We start from the raw sequence: 13554 nt of genomic DNA, 5'->3' as shown, positions 1-13554 counted from the left end.
TAGACTTGGTTTAGGAGCACCCCGTCCCCCACATCAGCACCTGCTCTGACTCGGGCCACAGCTGGAGGTGCAGGACCAGCGTGGCTGCAGCGCCATCTTGTGGCTGTGAGGAGGGACAAAGCCCCCATCAGCACCCAGGCCCAGAAGTAAGGCTGCGTCTCCAGCTTCCTGGGGCAGGGTGGAGTTGGGGGGAACCAGGCTAGGGGCTTATTCCCTCTTCTCTGTACCCCCCACCCCAAACCCCCTCAAGGAGCATCCGAACCCCGAGTCCAGAAGAGGGCCCATTGGGTCGAATCATCGCTGGTTTTTGTCAGCCCTAGACCCACTCCAAAGAGACAGGACAAACAGGTACAAAGCACAGTGTTTACTAAAGGCACAAAGTGGGAAGTCTGGAGGGGGCTGCTCTTCCAGCAGTGACCCCACACTCTAACCCGAACCCAGCTGCTCCCTCTCTTCCGGCCACCCCCACCCTCACACCACCTGGTGGAGAGCTGTTAGCACCGAAGGGGGTGGGACCTCACCTCTGGGAGGGGGGAGGACCAGGCTGGGGGATGGGCTTTTTGCCATCTGAGTCCCAGAAAGGCAGGCCTGGGCACCCCCGGACCAGTCGCTGCCTCAGAGAAGGAGCTTCTGGAATCCTCTGCTCCAATGTGTCCTTCATTGGTGCTGAAGGGGATCAGGCTCAGAAGATAGGACGCCCCCACTAGGAGTCCTCTTCTTACCTCTGGTACACCTGCCCCTCCCTTCCCCTCATGATTGCACCTCCTGGAGCCAAGGTGAAGGCCTACCCCCTCCCAGCCCCATCAAGAGGGCTGCCCCTGGGGGGCACTGAGCTGGGGGGGTGGTTCTCCTGACCCCACAGGCTGCCAGGCAGGCACTAAGTCCAAACAGGGGGTCAATAGGGAGTAGTGAGGCAGGGCAGGTGGCTAATGCACACACGAGTGCAGCCTGAAGGGAGGGAGGGGGTGCCCCAGCCCTCCCAGCCCCCAGGCCGGCCCCTGTTCCCTGGCACAGGGGCAGCCAGGGTCACAGCACATCGCCCTCCTCCATGCTGAAGCTGCTCCGGCGGCTGCTGGCCTTGGAGGCCTCGGGGGACATGGTGGATAAGAGGGGATCGGAGGCCAGTGGTAGCAGTGAGTCGTCCAGGAGCATGAGGTCCAGATCCTTCTTGGACAGGTTGGGGAACGGGGAGCCATGCTCCGGGCCCAGGGCTTCGGGGTAGCCTGGGGGCCCCTCGTCATCCCCGCCCGCAAAGCTCAGGCTGTGGCTAAAGTCCAGGTGATGGAATGGGGACGGTGGCTGAGCAGGCGGGCCCAGCGGGGCCTGGGGAGGCAAAGCCGGCAGCGGCTCAGGGTCAGGGACCTCGGCCCCCAGCATCAGGGTCTCCCCTGGGCCCTCTTCGCCGGGCAGCTCCTGCTTCACCACCTGCTGGGCCAGCTCGGCCATGTTCATGCCCGACGGGGAGGTGGTGGGGAGGCCGTGCACTCGAGCCTGCATCTCCAGCTCCTGCAGGGGGGCAGACAGAGGGCTGGGGGCACACAACCATAGACACCAGCTGCCAGGCCACACCTCCATCCCAGCACTTGGCCCTGCCCTCGTGGCACCCAAGGCCACGAAATGTCTCCGCTGGGAGAAAGCACAGGGTAGCTGCGGAGTCTCGACCAGTGTTTTTCAAACTGCAAGTCATAACTCATTAGTGGGTTGTGAAACCGCTGTACTGAGTCTTGACCAGCTCTTTCCCTATTTTTTCCCTAGTTGAAATAGACTTGTCTAGACAAGACTGGAATAGAAATTATCAGAACACGTTGCATCTACTAAGAATGAGTGTTCCTTCATGAAATTTTGATTTTTCACTTTGAATGCGTCTGTGTTAGATTTCAATGTAAATTGTATTATCTACCACGAGAAACAGAAAAGTTTAAAAGTGGTAGTCCAATCGTCCTTTGTGTAGGGGACCAGCCTCAGGTCCAAAGAGGACAAGAGGCTCTCAGCACAGACCCAGGACTAGAACTGTCCGTCCCAGCTGGTGGAGCTGACTCTCCCAAGCCCTTGTTCTTTGGTTTGCCACACGGTGACTGCTAGCGCTAGCCACCAAATGATTCCGCGCTCTGCCTCCCAGGCGCACGGTGGGTCTGCACTTCCTGCTCCCTGGAGGTTGGATGTGGGGTGTACTTGCATCGGTCGAGCCCAAGTGGAAGCCACATGTGGCCCCTGAAGAGTGACACGTGGCTTTAAGAGCGGCTCTAGATGTGCCTATAAGCTTGGGTTCCAGAATGAGGGTTTCACAGAAGAGAACCTCAGCTGGTATTTGATGCTTTAAATGTGCTAGGGATTGTTTGTCAGCAAAGCATAACATCCTGACTGAGACATCCTCCTTCCTCATGGGCATCATTCCTGCGTCTCCAACTTCAGAAGTGTAAGGACTGCCCCTGGGGTCAGGAGCCAGGTCAGGGTCAGGGGTCAGAGCTACCCAAGAAGTCCAAGTTCAGGACCAGACCTGGATACGGAGCCAGAGCTGCTTGTTGGTCATCTCCAGGCGCCGAGAGTGGTTCTCAAGCTCCCTGGACTTCTGCAGGTCCTTCTGCATCCTCCGGATATAATCGACAGACGCCTTGAGGATGGTGCCCTTGTTCCAGCGCACGTCCCTGCGGCAGCAGGCCAGGCAGGGTCAGAGATGCGTGCTCAGAGGAGTGGCCAAGTCTTTGCCTCTGATTTAGTGTCAGAGCCTATGTCACCTGTCCCAGCCTTGCCCACCAAGCCCAGAGCTGGCCTTCCCCTATCTGTGGAGGAGGTTGATCTCAGTTTGCACAGAATAGGCCCTCCCAGGTGACTTCTGTTGCCGCCACCCACAGAACCCAGCAATTTGGTGCAGCCTCCTTCCCAAGACCACCCAAACCCAAGCCTGCCCCGGGCTCCCAGTACTCCTGCCCCTCAACCACTTCTCTTCTATCTACCAATCCAATGCCCTTGAGGAAACTTTCCCAGTATGACTCTTCCTCCAGGACACTCCCCCCGTCCCCAGCCTCACTTCCAGGATAGAAGCTCATCTGTCTTGAGCTTCCTGATTTGGGAGAGTGAGGGATCTTCTTTTCTCAAATAGATGGTGAGCTCTAGGAGAGATTCTCTTCCCAGCCTAGCAGCTAGCATGGGGCTGGGGACAGATAGTATTTGTCAGCTCCTGCCCACCCCGGGCCCCTACCCTCCCACCCAGACACTTGCTCACAGGTCATTGGCCTTGGGGATCAGCATTCCCAACTCCTTGATGCGGTCATTGATGTTGAACCTCCGTCTCCTTTCGACTAAAGGTAATAGGGAGCAATTAGAGGGATGGGGACCCCACCTGGGGAGAAGCATCTAGCCCAGGGAGGGGCACCTCAGGGGCAACCTGCAGCTCAGATTTAGCCCTTCTAAGAAGTAAAGGGTAGGCTGGGCGTGGTGGCTCACGCCTGTAATCCTAGCTCTCTGGGAGGCCGAGGCGGGCGGATTGTTTGAGCTCAGGAGTTTGAGACCAGCCTGAGCAAGAGCGAGACCCCGTCTCGACTAAAAATAGAAAGAAATTAATTGGACAACTAAAAATATATATAAAAAAAAAATAGCCGGGCATGGTGGCGCATGCCTGTAGTCCCAGCTACTCGGGAGGCTGAAGCAGGAGGATCGCCTGAGCCCAGGAGTTTGAGGTTGCTGTGAGCTAGGATGACGCCATGGCACTCTAGCCCGGGCAACACAGTGAGACTCTGTCTCAAAAAAAAAAAGAAGTAAAGGGTAGCCAAAAGATTGGGATTTCTACAGAGGTGAGGGGGCCAGGGCAAAGGCCAGATGCAATTTAGGGCACTGCGAGGCAGAATCAGCCCTGCTTAGGCTGTTAGCACAGCGAGGCTGCCTGGGGTGGGACTCTTCCCCACTGCACAGAACTCTTCTGTGGCCCAGGTTCCATGCCTTAACCCAGAAAACAATCTGATAAACTGGGGTTTCATGAGTATCCCGCCCCAGAAGCCCCTCTCCCACCCCCTCCTAAAGAGGACTAGTGGGAAAAGAACAAAATCGAACCAGCCAACACTGAGTTACAACAGTGGGAGGGCTTAAGGCAGTTGGCCTTGGGTAGGGAAGCCTTCCTAGAACTGCTGTGGGTCAGGGAGTGGCTGTCTGACCGGCCAAGGTGACAGCAAGGGAGCCGGGCAGGGGCGGGGAGAGGGGCCGAGCAGGACTCACTTAGGTTGTGATTGTCTTTCTTCTGCCGCTCCTTGGCCAGGGCCCGGCTCTCAGCATCTGGAGGCCAGGGAGAGGGAGAGAGGAGCTGGGCGCAGGGTGGGGATGAAGGAGGAGGGGACCCGGGGCACAGGGAGAGATGGGGGCAGTACCTGTGAGCTCTCGCTTCTGGGTCAGGTCCGCTGGGCAGGAGCTGCTGGTGACGCCCACCAGGGAGGCTGTGACCTGGGGGTCGCTGCTGTACACGTTCAGGTGGCTGCTGGATAGGGGCAGCTGTGGGGTGAGACAGGGAGAAGAACCCATCATCCCAAGAATGGGGGTTCCCTGGGATTCCAGGGGCATCAGATTCACCCTGGGCCGCTTCACCCAGCCACACAACCTGACGGTCTGCAGAGTGCAGAGCTGCCTGAGATGCAGCCCCTCCCCTCGAGGAGGATCAAACAGTGATAAGTGCGGATAGGATTAGGCCCTAGGCATCACGGAAGCCTAGGGTGGAGGCCGAATCAATTCTGGAGTTTCTGAAAGGTTTCCTGGAGGGCGTGGAACTCAATGGAGTCCTGAGCAGAGACGTGAGGAAAAGCCCTACAGGCTGGGGGACAAGCACAGAAGGGGCGGCTGGCAGAGCGCGGCCTGCCCCGTGTGCTGTGGGCAGGGTGGGAGATTCGGCTGGGTCTTGGGTTGCCCTGTTTGACTTGCAAAGACACTGGGGTTTTGGAAGGGACAGTCAGTGGAGGTTTAAGCAGAGACCTGGCAGGAAAAGATTTGAGCTCTGGAAAGATCTTCCCAGCTCCTGCCACAGAAAGACACAGAACAAATCACAGGCCCACACACCCCACCGTGAACTACTAAAGCCATCAGACACTTGCACCCTCCCTTCCTCCCTCCCTTCCCCCTCAGCCCTCACTGGCCCTGCTGGCTGGAGGTTTGGACCCAACTGGTCCCAGCCAGCTCCTGCTAAGCCATCCAGCAATGTCACCAGGGCAGCAGAGATTGAGAATCGACTCCTTGACTCCCCACCGCAGGAATTGGGGACTTTCCCTCGGTGGCACGGGCTGGGGCCGGCATCTGGGTAAAGGAGCAGGAGTAAGCAGAGGAGGCTTAGGACCTCCAGAGGAGCATGGGGCAGGGCACCAGCGACTCGACCTGCCCGGCAGGAACACTTGTCAGCCTTGTGCAAGGCTTGCCCTCAATTTCTTGCCTCACCCAATGTTCCCACGATCCTGTGGGTAGATAGCATCGCCCCCATTTTCCAGTTGAGAAAACGGGCTCAGAATGTTTGAGGGACTTCCCAAGGTCACAGCAAATGCCAGAAGCCAGGCCTCTCGATTCCAAGCCCAGCTCTGCCTTCCCACTTGCCACCTCACCTCTGCCCAGGAGACCCAGAGAACTGGTCACGCTGCCAGACAGCTGCCAGAGGAAGGGATCTTGCGGCTGGACCAGGCCAGCCCCAGTCACTAGCCCCACAGAGTGAGGGACACAGGCCTTTGCCTGGAGGGCCCTGGGCTTGGTAGGGGAGAGAAGCCAGATCCCCAGAGGAGCTCATCAGCTCCAGGCCTCCCTGTGGACACACAGCCCATGCCCCCCCCCCCCCCCACGCGCCTTCCCTCGGCTCCCACCCCATGCAGAAGGCCTCCCCAGCTGCCCCAGCACCTCTCTGCCTTCTGAAGGCCCATGATGCACACAGGCTGAGGCACATCCTTCTTGATCCATAATTCTGCTGGGCCCTGGGCCCTTGTCACCTACAGAAAGATGCCGGCTCTGCCTGGTGAGGATCTGTCTCTAGGTCTCTCGGGCTCAGAGCCAGTCTGGTCCTCTGCCCCCACCCCCCTCACACACCCACCCCAGCCTGGCCAGGAGTACCGTGTTGGGCATCTGCATTTCAGGATTGATGTAGCCCAGGACATCGTCCAGACGCATGATGTTGTCGATGACATCATCAAACTGGAAGAAAGAAAGTCCATCTGGGGAGGGCCCACCGGGAGATGGGCAGAGGGAAGGGGCATTGAAACAGCCACTGACCTGGAGGGACCTTGGAGCCCACCCGACCCAAACCTGCTCCTCTGGGGGAGGAGGAAACAGACTGAGTGAGGGAGGAGCTGTCCACGTCTCACTGGCCCCAAGGCCAGGCCACGGCTCTTACCTGGCCAGGGAGCTTCCTTGACACACCTTCTGCCTAGGGCTTTGTGGGTGTGCTGGGCTGTCCTGCATGAGCCTCCTGCTTCTCCCTACTGGAGCTCTCAAAAGCAGGGACCGTGTTTCCTCTGTGAGGCTGGGGCTCCCCAAGGACGGGGCCGTGTCCCCCCCTCAGACTGGGGCTCCCCAAGGATGGGGCCATGTCCCCCCTCAGACTAGGGCTCCCTGAGGACAGGGCCGTGTCCCCCCTCAGACTGGGGCTCCCCAAGGATGGGGCCATGTCCCCTCTCAGACTGGGGCTCCCCAAGGACAAGGCCAGGTCCCCTCTCAGACTGGGGCTCCCCAAGGACATGACCATGTCCCCCCTCAGCCTGGGGCTCCCTGAGGACAACACCCCTGCCTCTGCCATTAGACCAGGCGTCTCAGGAACCCAGCAGCCGGCACCGGCTCTGCCAGCAGCAGCAGCAGCCACTGGCCAACTCCTCACTCACCTCCCGCTCGGGGTTGGAGCCGATGTGCAGCATGGCCATGGGGCTGTTGGGAGCACTGTTTCCTGCTGAGGATGACAGCACATGTCCGGCCCGCACCCCCGGGGAGGCAGCTGGCGGGGGCTTCGGGGAGCCCTGGGCGGGGCTGATATGGGCGGCAAACTTGTTCCCGTAGGTCTCGGACAGGTACTCCCGCACCTTCTGGTGCTGGGACTGCTGCAGATGGTAGGAGGTGGGATTCTCCAGGTAGGACTGCACCTGGGAGGGGGAGAAGGTGAGGGCTCTAGGGAGGGCTGGGACCAGCGGGGTGGGGACAGGCCGGAGCAGGCCCTACCTTCAGCACCTCCCCGGGCACAGGTGGTGGTGACTGGAAGTGGACGGGGGTGTTGATGGCCGGGGTGGGCGGCCCCCCCAGCTGCTGCTGCTGCTGTTGCTGCTGCATGTAATGCATGACGGCCTGCTGCTGCATGCGCTCCCGCTGCTCCTCCTGCTGCGCCTGCTCCCGCATGAGCTGCATGCGCAGCCCGATGCGTGACGCCATGGCGGCTGCCGGCGCTGGCTCCCTGTGGATGCGGGGACAGGTCTGTGAGGCCCTTGTCCTCCGCAGAGCACCAGGGCTTGGGGAGGGGCCGTGACAGGTGGGATCGCACCCACTGTGAGGGGGAAGACACTGAGCCCTGAGAGGGGAAAGGGTTTGCCCAAGGTCACTGAGCAAGCCGGTGACAGGGCTGAGACATGAATGCAAGCTTCTGGCTCCTGGAGCAGAGCTGGAGATTCTGTCTTCACGTATTGCAGCTGGTCAGCTTCAAACTCCTGGAGTCAACCTCGACTCCTCGCTCTGTCTCACTGCATATGCTGACCCCGTTAGATCAGACACATGCTGCTCTGCAGCCTCCTCCGCTGCCACCACTGTGGGCCCAGCCCATACTATGTCTTGACCGGACTCCTGAAGGAGCCTCCTAACGTTCGCACTCCCTCCTTCTGTCTTGCCCCACACCATTTTGCTTGCAACTCAGTAGTTAGACGGATCCTGTTAAAACCTAAGCCAGATCCTGTCCCTCCCTCTACTCAGAACTCTCCATGGCTCCCACTTTACTCAGAGAAAAAGCCGAAGTCCTTACCATGCCAGAAAGGCCCTGTATGACCTGCCCCCACCTCGTGCTCCCCTCTGACCCCATTTTCCCCTTTTCTCCCTCTTGTTCCATCTGTTCCAGCCACACCTACCAGCATCTATGCAATCTCTCCAATAGCCCAGGCATGCTCCCACCTCAGGGCCTTTGCACCTGCCGTTCCCTCTGCCTGGAATGCTGTTCCCCAGATGCCATCATGGCTCACTCCTTCACCTCCCCCAAGGATCAAATGTTACCTTCCATGACCACCCTGTCAAACCTGCAGAACCCTTAACCCCCACACCCCCACTCCCTGTGCCCCTTCCCTCTTATTCTCCTCCATATGACTCATCACCATCTTAAATACTCTGCATGTTTGCTTAGTTATTTTATTGTCTGTCTCTTTCTTACTAGGAATGCAAACTCCCCTGAGGACAGACGTGCTGTCTGTCCTATTCACTGCTATACCTCGGGCCTCTAGCCCAGGGCCTGGGACATGGTATGTGCTGAATGCATACGTGAGGAATGAACATTGTGCATGAGCCAGGCACTGGGGATCCCGCTGCAGTCCCTGGGTCCACGGACCTACAGTCAGTAACTGAGACAGGCGAGTCCACAGGAAACTGTAACCCTGTGCAGGGAGGGCCACTTCAGGGCCACCCAGCACACCAGCCCTGATCTGTTACGGGTCTCAGTGAGACAGGTGTGACTTAGGCTTCCAAGCCTAGTCTGGAAGGTAGGAGGACGGGGCAGAATAAGTCCCACAGCTGAGCCCACGCCTTCTCTAGCTCCCTGAGTGACCCTGGGCAAACCCCTTCTCCTCTCTGAGCCTCTATCTCCCCACGCACAGAATGAAAGGGTTGGGTCCTGTGATTTCTAAAGTTCCTTCTAGCTGGGATGGGCTGAGACTCTCTGAGAGGTGCAGTGCTCCTGGGGGTGCCCGTGAGGGTCCTGCAGGGGCTGGAGGGTCCTATCTTGGGGATATTACAAGAGGCAGTTCGACTTCGTGGTTGAGCAAGGACTTTCGAACAAGGTAGATCTGGGCTTCAATTCCAGTTCTGCCACTTCTTGGCTGTGTGACCTTGGGCAAGTCACTTAACCTCTCACTTCCCTCATCTGTAAACCGTTTCTACTTCAGAAGACTGGTGGGAGTGTTACATGAAAATATGTCTTGCACAGCACACGGCACCTGGTAGGCTTAGCGCGTGAGACACGGATGAGCACGTGACAGGCAGGGTGAACGGACCAGCACGGACCAGGGGCCAGAGCTGTGTCCCAAGCTCCTGAGAGTGAGCCCCAGCCCTCTGGTGGAAAGCAGCACAGGCTGAAATGTTCCAGCCAATGCTGGATATTGGACTTAGCACTGGTGAAAAGTACTGGGAAATATTCAGCGAAAATCACCAGATCATAGAAGCAATAACTTGCATGTATTTGAGCATCTACCATGTGTCAGGCAATGTTCCAAACACTTTCACCTCAAACAGCCCTACGAGGTGGTTTTGATTATTTTCCTCCTTTTATAGATACAGAAAACACAGAGACACGGGGAGATTAAGTGTCTCACGGCGAGGACAGAGCTGGGACCTAGTCCCAGGGGGGCTGGTCCCTGAGCCCGCGATGGGGAGGAGAGGGTCTCCATTTAGAGCTGGGCAGAAGCTTGTCCCAGGTTGCTCGGCTGGTTGGTCCAGGGTCGGGAATGGAGCCCATGGCACCTGACTCCCAACCTGGGCTCCTGCCACGGGTGGCTTCCCTGCAAGGTGGGAAAGCACACGGTGGCCCTCACCTCACCTCCTGTCCTTCTCTGCCCCCCTAGGCCATGAATCAGTGAAGGGGCTGCCTCAGCCCCATGGGTCTCTCTGCCCAGCTCCCAACAGGGCCGTCCCCAGGGAGAAAGGAGCAGACACCCTCCCCACCCCCTCCTCCATCCTGCAGCAGGGACACAGCTGCAGCCTCCACCCATGCCCTCGCCCACCCCCTTCCCTGTGCTCCTGCAAGGGGTATCCCTGTCTTTGCACACTGCCCACCATACGCACTAGCCCTACAGACCCCACGGGCTCTGACCCCAGCCTGGCCCGCCCCCTCGCAGCTGCACCCCCTACACATAGTGCTGTGCAGCCCCTCCCCCTCAGGGACAATCTGACTTCAGTTGGCTGGCGGGGAGGAGAGGGATCGGCACCGGGCCTGGCAGTGCCAGCCGGCACAGGGAGGGCTGGGGGAGAACGAGCCCCTTGTTTCTCTGACAAAGGGCTGGGTGCCCGGCCTGTCCTGAGCTAGAGCTGGCTCTGCTGTGAGGAGACACTGTGCTAGGCCTGCTCAGCCTCTTGCCGGCTGGGCCAGCCTCAGTTCCTCCATCTGTCAAATGGACTCAGGACCTCCTGCCCCACCACCGGCCCAGAATCTGTGGGAGCCTCCTCCTGGGACGGGATGTCAGATGATTGTGAATGGCGAGGTGTCTGCATCTGAGAGTGTCAGCAGCCTTAGCCCGTCCCGTGCGTTCTGACAGGGTGGCTTGGCAGGCAGGGCAGAGTGAGGCTTTCCCACTCTCTAGCCCGTCATTGTCAGGGCTGTCACACCCCACAGAGCTGCTTCTGCCAGCAGAGTTCAGCCTTCCCCCCTTGCCCTGGTCCCCAGGCTGGGTCGCCACAAGTGTGGTCTGGGTGGGATGGGCGTGGAGTTAAGAGAGGGACTTGAGGGGATCCGAGGGCGATGGGGAGGTCCAGGACATGCTAATTCCCCACCTTAGCCCCCACGCACGCCCGCTCACTCTCAAAGCCTGACGAGCCACTCGCAGCCTCCCCCGGCGGCCAGTCTAGCCAGGAAGAACTGAGAGGAGGGACATGCGAGAACGAAAATGCCTCAGGCCCCTCTCCACCACCCAGACGTCCAGACTCACCACGCCTGGAAAGGGGCCACCATTCGAGCAATCAGTGACACCAGGGGCCTGGAGTGCCTACTGCATGCAGACACCAGGGACAAGGTGTTTCCCTGGAGAACCTTCTCCCCTCCTCCCCAGCGGAGGGGTCTGACGCCCCAGAGAATTCCTGCCTCTCCCAAGGTGCACGGCCAGCCCCATCCATGCCATCCAGACCCTCCAGCTGCCTCCCACTGCTGCCCACCCAGAGCCTCTCAGCTAACTCTGCCTCAGCCCTCAGCTCAGTCTGGCTTCCAGCTTAGTCATGACCAAAATGAGCTTTGCAGTCTAACAGACTCACTGCCTGTACTGGCTGGGTGACTTTGGAAAGCCACTTAACCTCTCTGTGTTTTGCTTTCTTCCTCTGTAAAGTGCAGCCAATAACAGCACCTGCCTCATGAGGCCACTGTGAAGATTCAGGGTGACACAGTGAGCGTGTGGAAGTCACCTCACAGGCCCTTAGGCATTTGATAACGGGGGGATCCTGGTCTCCTTTGAGCAAGGCTGGAGCAGGCTTCTTCTAGCCTCCCCATCAGTCATTTACACCTTAGTATAAACCAACTGGTCAGAACTTTTCCTGAGGGAAGATGTGGACAGAGGGAGAGGAGAGACAGGGAGAAATGACAGGCCTCCATGAGGGAGAGGCAAGGATAAAGAGGACTCCAGAACAGGAAAAGCCTCAGATATAGGAAGGAAGATAACAAAGATATAGCATTGAGTGGAAAAGGTAAACTGCAGAATAAAATGTACAGCCTGAGCCCATTTAGGCAGGAAATGGGTACATGTGCAGAAAAGACTAGAAGGATCCTAACGCCGGTAGCTGAGTGCTTATGGAATGCTTGCCATGGATCGGGGCTGGCTGATGTGCTTTTCAAATATTAATTCATTTTTTTTCTTCACAATGGCCCATTGAGGTACTATTTACTGTCCCCATTTTTCAGCGAGGAAACTGAGGCACAGAGAGGTGAAGGACCTTGCCCAAGGTCACACAGCTGATAAGGAGCAGAATGGAGATTTGATCCAGGCAGGCTGGTTCACAGCCACCATCTTTCACTATTCTGCTGGGCTCCCCCAGCGCCCTAAACTGTTCAGAGTGGTTAGCACAGGGGAGGAGAGTGGGGAGGGGCAAAGAGGGGTTTCTGTAGTTTCTCGTTCCACTGATGAAGCACCTAGCTCTGGGATGTGACTCCATGCTACACGTGTGATTCTCCTAATATGGGGGAAAGGAAGCAGGACAGCTTCTAGGTTTTGTGAGGGGCCCACCTGGCTTCCAGTCATGTCCAAAGGTGGGTCCCCAAGGGGAAGGTGTCCCCCAGCTCCACCCAGTCTGGCCCAAGTGCTGCTCTGCTCAGTGCATTGGTTGTTAGGTCAGCCAAGGACCCTGGGTGAGGACGCTGAGTGGCCAGCGGAGGCACAGAGCCAGGGCCGGCAGCCACATGCCAGTTGGAGCTGGAGGCTCCAGCCCTCCCCTACAGCCCCAGGCATGAGCCCTCAGTGGGGACACAGTCTTCATGCAGTGCCCCCCAAGCTGCTCTTGCTAAGGCAGGTCCCTCCAATTGCTTGTGGGGCCTGAACTTCCCTCTAGATGATCCTTTAAAAACTGGAGCAGGAAGCTGAAAACGCATCTACCCCATGACCTACCGACCCCACTCCTACGCATATGCCCAACAGAAAAGCATCCGTGTGTTCACCAAAGCACATATACTGGAATGTTCACAGCAGCACCATGTATAGGAGCCAAAACTGGAAACCACCCAAATGTCCACGAAAGAGGAATGGATAAAGAAGTGTGGTCCATCCACACAACGGAATGCTATTCAGCCATGACAGCAAACGCACTATCGTTGCACAAAACGCAGATGACTCTCGCAGCCATATGGTGAGCAAAAGAAGCCAGCAAAATGCATGCAGCACGCTCTACGTATATACAGTTCAAAAACAGGCAAAACGCATCTACTGTGTTAGAAGTCAGGATTCTAATTCCCTTGGGGAAATGCCTGGGACAGACAGGAGGATGGCTTAGCGGGTGGGGGACTAGGAGTGTTCTGTAATTTGATACGGATGTTGGTGTCATAAGAGTGTCTTGTTCATAATCATTTGTGCAGCTCCTCTCTTAACAATTTGTAATTTTCTGTATGTGTTATACTCTCTTTAAAAAATAATCACATAAGAAGGAGGGCAGACCTTAAATAGTTCAAAAGAAGAGTTAAGCAAATTACCTTCACCAACGCTACCCCTCCCCCAAGTATGTCTACAATTTTAAAATGCCTTTGGTGCCAGGTACCTTCAACACAACTGCCAGAGCATACCTTGGTACAACCTCTTTGGAAAAGCAATTTGACAGTATGTGTCAAAGACTTAAAAAAATTATTCACTAGCCTGAGGAAGTAATCCTAGTTGCAGAAAAGGCTTTTATGCATAAAGATGCACTTCACATTATATAGAGAAAAATCGAAAATAATCTCAATGTCCAGTTATAGGATAGTTAAATAAATTATGGCATGTCCCTGCTGATGGAATGTTACATTTACAAATAACACAGGGGGTATGTCAAGTGACAAAAAGTAGGATACAAAATTGTATCAAAAATCTGATCATCACCCTGTAAAATTATGTATAGAAATGTCTCTTAGAGCCTGGGCAACATAGCAAGACTCTGTCTCTACAAAAAAATTTAAAAATAAAAAATTAGCTGGGCATGGGTGGC

At 56.9% G+C, this 13554-nt stretch overlaps 1 protein-coding gene across 1 annotated transcript in view; it reads right to left on the bottom strand.

Annotated features, from left to right (window-relative positions):
• Positions 1-349: 349 nt before the first annotated feature.
• Positions 350-13554, bottom strand: part of TFEB (transcription factor EB) — a 48820-nt gene continuing 35615 nt past the window's right edge. The window contains exons 2-9 of the mRNA XM_012640813.1: positions 7162-7390; positions 6831-7085; positions 6067-6147; positions 4359-4479; positions 4210-4266; positions 3224-3299; positions 2498-2645; positions 350-1506 (exon numbers count right to left, since the gene is read on the bottom strand). Of these exons, the coding sequence (XP_012496267.1) occupies positions 1027-1506; positions 2498-2645; positions 3224-3299; positions 4210-4266; positions 4359-4479; positions 6067-6147; positions 6831-7085; positions 7162-7368 (1425 nt within the window). The 5' untranslated portion in view covers positions 7369-7390 and the 3' untranslated portion in view covers positions 350-1026. The remainder of the gene's footprint in view (positions 1507-2497; positions 2646-3223; positions 3300-4209; positions 4267-4358; positions 4480-6066; positions 6148-6830; positions 7086-7161; positions 7391-13554) is intronic.

This window comes from Propithecus coquereli, unplaced genomic scaffold (assembly GCF_000956105.1).
Source record: "Propithecus coquereli isolate 6110/MARCELLA unplaced genomic scaffold, Pcoq_1.0 Scaffold158, whole genome shotgun sequence".
NCBI classification, from domain to species: domain Eukaryota; kingdom Metazoa; phylum Chordata; class Mammalia; order Primates; family Indriidae; genus Propithecus; species Propithecus coquereli.
The sequence above is the reverse complement of the archived record's forward strand: the minus strand, read 5'-3'. Positions and strand labels throughout refer to the sequence as shown.